This window comes from Melopsittacus undulatus, chromosome 7 (assembly GCF_012275295.1).
Source record: "Melopsittacus undulatus isolate bMelUnd1 chromosome 7, bMelUnd1.mat.Z, whole genome shotgun sequence".
Lineage (NCBI taxonomy): Eukaryota > Metazoa > Chordata > Aves > Psittaciformes > Psittaculidae > Melopsittacus > Melopsittacus undulatus.
Window position 1 is genome coordinate 51,236,430 of NC_047533.1, and position 9,879 is coordinate 51,246,308.

At 43.3% G+C, this 9,879-nt stretch overlaps 1 protein-coding gene across 1 annotated transcript in view; it reads right to left on the reverse strand.

Moving 5' to 3' along the window:
* The window catches only part of TSPAN5 (tetraspanin 5), an 88,739-nt gene extending 79,355 nt beyond the window's left edge, over positions 1 to 9,384 (reverse strand). Inside the window, exon 1 of the mRNA XM_005148659.3 lies at positions 8,831 to 9,384. Coding sequence (XP_005148716.1) covers positions 8,831 to 8,911 — 81 coding nt within the window. The 5' untranslated portion in view covers positions 8,912 to 9,384. The remainder of the gene's footprint in view (positions 1 to 8,830) is intronic.
* Positions 9,385 to 9,879: the final 495 nt, after the last annotated feature.

The following is a 9,879-nucleotide window of genomic DNA, read 5'->3' on the forward strand; positions in this document are numbered from 1 at the left end:
TTACAAAGGTAGAGTTATGTCCTGCACACGGGTACATAAAGGAAAGGCATCCAACAGGGAGAACCTGTGATACAGGCTCTGACAATGACAGATACCAGCTGGATCTGCTAGGGATGACACCCCATTCACAGGGCTGCCGCATCTTTGCTTGAGGCACCAGAGCTCAGACAAGTCTACCCTCTTGACACAGAGGAAGTCTTGACATAATGTTCCACATCACAGAAGATTTGCCCCTAAATCAAAGTAAATTAGGCTGGACTCTCATTAAATGTAGGATACTAATGCTAGGAAACACCCAATAGGCTGAATTACTGCAAGCATTTTTGGAGCCTCATTTATATTATACTCGCTATCCTGTAACAGGAACTTACTGCAGCTATGACAGTAGACATCCTCAGGTTTTAACTCATTAACACTATAATCAGGAAAACAAAACAGAAGCCTCTATGCACCCAAAATATTTCATATATCTAAAGGCATCTAGCCTCCTTTTAACTCTTTCTTTGAATACAATACCATGAAGTACCACCAAATACTTCCAGAAATAATTTCACTTGCCTATTGATGAGAAAGACAACATATTTAGGCAGAAGTTCCTACAATTCTTTCATTTTTCTGTAAGAAGTTTTGCTGTTGAGAAAACTAAATGGCAACAGACACAGAATAGGTATACGAACTGTTTTCATAATACGTATTTGCCTCATTGCAAAAAAAGTATATATTTATACACACACACACGTGTGTGTGTGTTCCATCACCATGCATCAGAAGCTTTGCTTGAAATTATTTTCAATATTATTTGATGTAATGGAGCCTTCACTAGGAGCAGGGGGATTTTCAAGGCCTAGAAGACGCATATTGATTTTTCCCAGTTCTGTGGGAAACTGACAGTTTATTCATAAGATCCTCTGTGTGTGCTGAAATATTCTAAATGCTGTCCAGAGGAAAGAGACTGGGAAGTTGAAACATTAGCTGAAGAATCTGATACAGAGTTTGATGTGTATTAAAATAAATACCATCCCACTGCCATTTACCTCATTTATATTATACAGCTAAAAAAGCAGGCTCTGTTTTTAGCATCTCTACGAGTCAGGCCATCTGGAGGTTATACGAGATCACACTGAGTCAGAGTTTGATACCAAATCAAGCACCCCTGACTGCAAGCCTCAGTGTGTTAGTGACATTTTTAAATACCAGTGTAAGAGAAGGCTGGACTGCTCTAGATCTCTGTGTACACTACAGAAACAGCTATACAGCATCCTGTGCCATCAGTGGCATCCACCCACACCAACACTTAAACCTGCACATGGTCCTGCTGAAATCAGTGGAAATCTATATTCCCAGTGGTCCACAGGAGAGGATATTTTTTGGCAGAAACAGCAGCAGTCACAAAAATTGGGACGCTATCCAAGCTCACACAATAGTACAATGGGAAAGAAACAAATTAGGCCTCAAATAAGTACAGAAGAATTTATGTTTTCCTGGATTTTGCACTCTAAAACTGCAGCGGAATGCAATTCAGTGCATGGCAAAAATGGATAAGCTTTTCTGGTGTCTTTCTTTACTGCATTGCAACAGTATCTGCTAATTTTTAATAAGGAAATAAGATGGAAAATGATACAAGAGTATGAAGTCACTATGAAACGCTAAAGTCGGATATTTGGAAATTAAAAAAATTACCATACTGCAAGGCACATTAATAGTTAATGCTGACTATGACTTCTGTGTCATTTCTAACAGAGCTGGGTTACTTCACGAGCTGTTCAGCTTCTTGCTCCTGCCTATATCAATAAACCAATTACAGTCCTGTTGACAGGCTACTAGCCATGCATTTGGAAAACGCGCTGCATATTTTAGGCAAAGCAAAGTACGAAGACTGATTCTATCCTACAGCACTATAGTGAAGACTAGAATTAGGTCAGAAGATTTCTTTGGGTCAAAAATATTTTCTCTCACCTCCAGCTGCAACTGGAAACAAACCATTATATGCTAAATGCTTATAGCAAATCTTCACAGATTACTGCCCTTGGTTAATGGAGTATGAACTCTTGAAGTACCTACACTGAGCATTTAGCAACACATCAGCTTCTTGCTCCAAATTTACAACTTGTGGTAGCCCTAGTGCCAAAGAGTTTATAATGCATTTTCAATAAGAATTCTATTTGTAGGAATGAAGCCCAAAAGAAAAGGAAGTGTTGCTTTACTAACCATAAGCTCAAGTTTCTTATCCTCTGCTAATCATTAATTATTGCATCTTATAGAGTTTAAAGAATAAAGTTTGCTAAGAAGTACTTCAGGATTATTGTAATATATGGAACTGGGTCTTAGAGAGTGTTCTTTAAGAACAGATAGCATACATGCTTCCAAGCATACTTCCAAACTCCTGTCCACTGAGACACAAGTTCCTTACGTTTTTCTTTTCGTCATGGTTTAAAATCCAACCACAATCGCTCCCCCCCCCCCTCCCAGAGGGATGGGGAGGAGAATCAAAAGAATGTAACTCCCAGGGGTTGATACAAGAACAGTCCAGTAACTAAGGTATAATACAACCCACTACTGCTACCACCAATAATAATAATGATAAGAGAAATAACAAGGGAAGAGAATACGATACCACCTCCCGAAATGAGCCCGATCCGGAAGAGAGCGAATGCTTCTGGGGAACTCCCAGTTACCTCCCCGGGCATGACGTGCTGTGGTATGGAAGACCTCTTTGGCTAGTTTGGGTCAGGTGTCCTGTCTCTCCTTCCTCCCGCCCCCCCCTCCTCCCTGGCAGAGCATGAGATTCACAAAGTCCTTGGTCAGAGTAAACATTACTTAGCAACAACTGAAAAACATCGGTGTTATCAGCTCTGTTCCCAGGCTGAAAGTCATAGAATAGTTAGGACTGGAAAGGACCTCAAGATCATCTAGTTCCAACCCCCCTGCCATGGGCAGGGACACCTCACACTAAACCATATCACCCAAGGCTTCATCCAACCTGGTCTTGAACACTGCCAGGGATGGAGCATTCACTACCTCCCTGGGCAACCTATTCCAGTACCTCACCACCCTAACAGTAAAGAATTTCTTCCTTATATCCAGTCTAAACCTCTGCTGTTTAAGTTTCAACCCATTACCCTTTGTCCTATCACTACAGTCCCTAATGAATAGTCCCTCCCCAGCATCCCTGTAGGCCCCATCAAAACAAAGCACTGCACCAGCTACTAAGAAGGAGAAAAATTGACTGCTACTGCTGAACCCAGGACACTTTTCTATTCCCCCACCCATTCCTCCCCTATATTTTCCATCTGAAATTACTCGATATCTATTGCAATGCCTGATAGAAGGGGTTTGGGGTTTTTTTTTCTCTTCAAAAAACACATTTTTGGGTTCCCATTTGGAAAATAATAAGCCCTTCCTCCCCACCATAGTTCACGGTTGCTTTTTCTGTGTGACTATATCTTCTACTGTAGCTGAATATGTACATACATTGTAAAAAAGCCAAAGAGTTTTATCAGGAAGAGAGTGTCTTACTGAATTAATGTAGCATGTCCACCTTCAAAATCAATGTTACAGGACATGGATCTGATGCCTTTATTAACAAAAAAAAAAAAACAACATATCAACATGAAACAAGGGGAATGGACCAGGATCAATAATAACTTGCTTTTTGCACATACAAATGTTCATAAAATGAGCCACTTGCAGAAGTATTCTGTTGGGGTTGCCTAAACTCTGGGTGCCATTCACATGTATCTAACTGGGACACTAAAGATTCATGAAATACATGTGCCACCAAGCAAAACTCACTATGACTAATATAAGCAAAATGGGAGACTGGTAAATACTTGTACCAAATTCATCTTAACACAGAAAAAAAATATGTAAGCTGCATTTGATAGTTCCAATAACATTCATCTGAAGTATGTTGATATCAAACAGAAATCAGCGCAAAGCTAGTCACAATTACTTTTTTTCTGTTTCTTATGCCCTTACATTTCTTCAGTCTTTCATAAACTGCTTCATTAAAGTTTCATAAACTTTTAAAAATAGCTTAAAATAATAATATTTACAAACACCTAGTTCTGGCAAAACAAATACTCAGGAGAAAGGAAACAGCTTCACCCATGTCCCTCACCTATTTCACTTTGTGTAACCAATCATACAGCCTGCCACAAAGTTAAGAGGGAAGGCAGGGCAAAGAAAATCTTTCTTCCAAGAATGACCTCTACAAATCTGAATTAAGTGCCCTGGAGACAGCAGAGTCAGTATATTTTTATATGCATTTAAAAGAGTGGGGCTACATCTTCTGAAAGAGACACTGAGAAATTCAGGAATCCCAAGCTCACAATACTAGATCTATTTCATCAGTATATACATCACTGCCTTTCACTGTTATGAAACAGTTGTGTATTTTCCCCAGACAAGCATTGTTCTGTTTCTGGCAAGACCACTTGTGAAACCCTAAGTTATCTCTGCTGTAAGATATTTTTAAAAAGTAAATAAACATCACTTGATTGTAAAAGGGGAGTGAACAGAATGCTTCCACTTCGAGTAGACAGGCATCTTCCCAATGCAGTTTTTTTAGAGATCAAATGCCACAGAACACATTTGAAAATTGCATAGAACAAGCTCCACAATGAATCTTTTTTTTTTCTGTTACCACTGTGGCAAGGGAGAATTACATAGCCAGAACTCCCTTATGGATATCTGAAAACCAGCTGGCATCAGAAAATGATCTTGTGCCCCTTCGAAAACAAAATATCAACAATGTACAAAATTTCATAGACCATCTATTTGATGTCCCTTAAAGGTCAGTGCACTTTTCCACCACCTTTCCTGTAGCACATTTCTGTAATCTTATTCAGTTTTCTTTCTGCTATCTTCCTGTAATTCAGAAGACAATGCAGACTCCCATATGGTTGCCATCAAAACTAGCAGATGCCAGCAAATTAAAACACAAATTATGACTTGTAATATGCTGATCTACCATAACTGCAACATCTCTCACAACTGAATCATCAGATAAAACGAAGGTTTCTGAGGTGTCAGTGCTTTTTATACATCTGTCCAATTAGGCTAAGGTCAGCACAATCACATGTGGATTGAAACTGAGATTTAAATACCAGTATACATCCACAGTTTCCATCAAGTGTAATAAAACACAGAGAACAATTTAAAACAGTTCTTGGAACCAGAAGTGGGCTTTAAACTGTCTTGCAAAAGTAGAAGGGGTAAGAAGGGGAAATAGTTCTTGCCTTTTGGGAAGTAGGGCAGCCTACTTTTACTTTTTTCATTGTAACTTTGACACCATTCTACATAGAAGTCTAAGGGAGAACGGGAGGGGAGGCATTATTTGTTTACTTTAACAACAGAAAAATGTTTTTCTGTTACTTTATATTAGGGCTGCAGCCTGTTATCTAAATCAAATTACATTATGGTTAACCTAGACAAAGACATGAAGGCTCATTAAAAAGAAAAAAAAGCACTGTCTATTCCACCAGCCTGGAAAGGCAGCCAACATAACATGGTGCTTTTTCACAGCCATTATGCTACTCAAGTTAAAGCACAGGTGTGCTCTAGTCAACAACCAGCAGAACAGCAGCTGAGCAGTGGAAAGCGAAACATAGTATTGAGTTCTAACTTTATCAGTTCCTAAACCTTACTTTGTCAACTGCCAAATGACCTTTCATTTTCCATAAGAACACAGTCATTTAAAAATATTTTCTGAACACTTCCAGCATATTTATCAACTCTACTACTGAATTTAAAAAAAATATATATATGTAAGTACACTTAAGACATAAATCAAGCACAGACTCAGTGGACAATACTGTCTTCTACAACAGTATGAAACACAGATATATTACCTCAGGTGGTGCAAGACTGAGAACTATCTCCTAAAGAGCCTGCTAAGCACCTTTAGTTACAACTACCCACACAGCATTTGAGTGCAACTTTCCTATATTCATTAACCTAATAATTCAATTGTGGTTTTTAAAGAAAGAAATAAGAGACCAGCACAAAACCAAAACAATGGAGAAAAAAAAATTATTTATTTTGCCCATACTCTGTGGCATATAAAGCCTCTGATTTCTTGTAGCATCCTCAGTTTAAGTAGTATGTACAATCATCCCCCACATAATTTCAGCAGGTCTATAATACTCCTCTGTTCAAGGCATTGACAATTTCCTTGTCAAAACCATTACTTTTCCAAGTGGTTCTTTTTATTTATAGTCCAATGGTGTACGATGCAGACTAGAGAGTATTTTCCCATTTGTTTACATTAGAGTCTTAAAAAGTTGTGCTAAACCCGCTAAACCAGCATAGTAATGCTCAGATAGAAGTTTTAACAAAGGTGTTCTACATATCTTCATGTTAGCAAGATCCCTGGAGGGCATCATGGGGTTAATACAATGTTTTCTTCATCATTTCAACATATTTAGAATTACTACATCAGTGGCTATTTTTGATTACAACTTTTTTGTAAACAGACAACCGAACTTGTAATTTGCATTTACAGCTTTTCTGGCCCAGTTTCATGATAGAATATTGAAGAGCTTGCTATTAATTCAGTAAAAACAACATTAAAATGTATTCTACAAGAGTAACTGCCTATGTTTTCACTTCAAATCATGAGAGACACACGGTAATAACTGCAGGCTCCCTCATAAAGAGATTATAGTATTCTGAAGAAATGACTGAACTCCTATAAAGTGCTTTGTCTCTGTGGATTTCAAGAAGTTTAGCCAAGGACACAAATGAGACAATTATCATTTTGCAAAAGGGGAAATCTGTAAGCAAGGGCCACACATCAAGCAAATGGCAGAGTGGGCGGTATAGTCAGGTCTTCAGATTAGTGTTCCAGCAGTATAAAGCCATGTGGCCTTGCGAAATATCCTTTAACCCATTCAGTTACACCAGAGAAACATCTGCAGCCATGCAAAAACTATGCTGCACCAGCCTCAACAGCACAGGAATAGGAAAACAACTAGCCACAAAATACCTAAAAAAATACAGCTTCCCCACCTGAAGCATCCCTACACTAAACTTCAGAGAATAAGATGAAGGAAATTACATGGTATATAGCTTCTTATAAACTGATGGTGCCTGAAGGAGCAAGATCACATATTCATGTATATTTCACCATAATCTTTCTCTTCCAAGGACATGGCACACAAGTGTTGCTCACACTGCTCTGTTCTCTGCTGAAAAATATCTGTGTTCACAGCAACATACACCCAGGGAAATCAAAACGAAAAACCAGACATGTGAAAAGAACCATGGCAAACTCAACCACTAAAAACTGAGTGAACAATAAAAAGAGGCACTGTAGGGTCAGAATACCACAAAGCCTGCAACCACTGATCTCCACAGGTCAGTCTTGGGCCAAGCAAACACTGACATGAAAAGAGAGTCACCTTTTCACTCCATCAGCTTACTTGCTCAACTAAGGAAAGGTATTTCAGTATAAAAGTGTAATTAATCAAAACTCCTGCTCTTCCAAAACATCTTCAAGTATCTTTACTTTCCAGGAACACAGATACAAGGTTAGCTAAGAACACCAGCTAGCCATGTAACCACCCTCGTTTATTCTCACCAAGGTGACAATCATAAGCTCAGTACTGGTTTGGGGGTTTCTCTATTCTTCCCCACCTTCATTCAGAAAACTTCAAGGGGGGGGGGAGGTGTCTCCGATTCATGTTTCTAGCCCGAAGAACCAACTCCATGAGATATGTATTCAACCTACCCTCAAAGCCTCTCAAAAAAACATTCATCCTACCTTAGTTTATGCCTGTTTCTCATTGCTGGAGTATCTCATGAAAAGAGGGGAAATGCACATGTAAGAGCCTTTACCCAACTGTAACATTCTATGAAGTGATAAAACCTCATCGTTTATATGTGTGAGAGAATGCTCACCCCCTCCCCTCTGTGGTTACGAAATTTGGCATGTAAATCTAAAAACAGCTGCTTCTCTTTCAAATCAAATATGTTGAGAAGATGCTAGAAAAACTACTATATGCAGGTTACATTTCACTATGCAGTTCTGCTTACTCTACAGCCAGTGCCAGAATGGTGCAACAACATACTGTGCAGTCAGGAGATCGAGCAGCACTGCCAGGCATCCCAGCAAATGCCCAACCAAGCCTCCCATGGGTTTACACTTTAGGGATGGGTGGGAATACTGTTTCCTCCCTCCTCCATCCTATTATTGCTGCTACTATGTCTTCATAGCTGATCATAATAAATCCGTGCTGTACACAACCTCGCCATTGTGCAATCATTGCCTTAAACTGCGCTGTTTAGAGAACCTGAGCTGTGATCTTGTTATTATTTGTATTTAACAGAGATATCGGCAGGAAAACATACAGATCAATCCGCTCTCCAGGCCCGAGTGTCTAGCTGCTCCCTCCCCCACCACAAAGCAGACGCGGGGGAAAGGAGTAGGAAAAGAGAGGGGGGGAAAGGAGGCAAGAAACCCTGTTCGCACCTACAACAAAAGCAATTAGGAGGGCCGGAAGGGAAGAGGAGCCCGCAGCCTCCCAAGGTGCAGGAACGCAGAACGCCGACTTGCCAGGGGAAAGGCTGCCCGGAGCCGGGCGGGCAGGAGGTGACTACAGGAGGAGAGAAAGGGAGGGCTAAGAAAAGGGAGGGCACCCCCGAAAGCCCCATTCAAACCTGTAACCGCCGGCCGCGCACCCAACTGTCACGCACGATCCCGGGGCTCCGCTTTTACACGGTCCCTCCGGTTTTCATTCCTGGCCGTGCCCAGCTCGGGATCGGCGGAGCGGGAGGAGGAGAAGGTGGCAGAGGAAGACACGAAGCGCCGTACAACCGGCCCACTTACCCAGAAAATGACATTGAAGCCGAAGATGAAATACTTGATGCAACAACTGACTTCAGGCCCCTTGTAGTGCTTCCCGGACATCCTCTGCGCTCATGAAGACACTTTGCTCGCAGCCAGGTTGAGAACCAAAGTGTGTGTGTGGAGGGGGAAAATGAAAGGAATAAGAAGAGGGGGGACGGACGGGAGGGATCTATACGGAAGGGGGCTGGGACGGCGCGGCGGGCAGGGCTCAGCGCCGGTTGCTTGCCGTGGGGAGATGTGGCAAGAGCAGAGCGACGGCGGCTCGACTCCGACTTGCCGGGCGCCGGGGATGGCCGGCGAGCAGCTCCCACCTCCTCCTCTTCTCCCGCATGGAGGAGGCCCCGGCTGCTCACAGCGGGAGGGGGGCAGACACAAAAAGAGGGGCGGCAGCCAGGGAAGGAGCCGTCGGGGAAAGGAGCCGCAAGGGCAGAGCAGGGAGCTCGGCGCCACCACAGCCCGGCTCGGTGCGGCTCAGCTCGGTGCGGCTCGGCTCGGCACTGCCGGAGCCGCGCGGTGCCCCAAGCCCTCTCGAACAACGCTCGCTCCTTCCCCCGCCCCCACAGCAGTAACGGCGGCCGCGCGCGCCCCGCCCCGCGGGAAGAGGAGGTGGGGCGGAGAGAGGATGGCCACTGGGAGCCCGGCGGTGTGATTGGCGTCATGCCTCGCCAATCCGGCTGCGCGGCGGCGCTGAGGGCGGGGCAGGGGCGGCCCCTCCTCTATCTCACCACCCTTCATCTACCGCTCCATCACAGTGTGCCTCAGTAGTGGGGTGTGCGGCCCGATGGGTTGGGGGTAGTGGAGGGGGTGGTCGTGAGGTGGCTCCTCTGGGGGTGATGACACGGGGGCTGCGGCCGGTCTTTGTCTGAGGGGCCGGCCTGGCTGTGGCTGTCGCCGCCACCGCCTCAGTTACGTAACGGGTCCGGCGGGGTGGCCGTGGGAGCGGCTGTGCAGGGCAGCCGCTGTGGGGGCAGACTGTCGCGGGGTAGGCGTTAGTGACCGCACCTGCCCGCGCTGGGGTAAATGCCGTG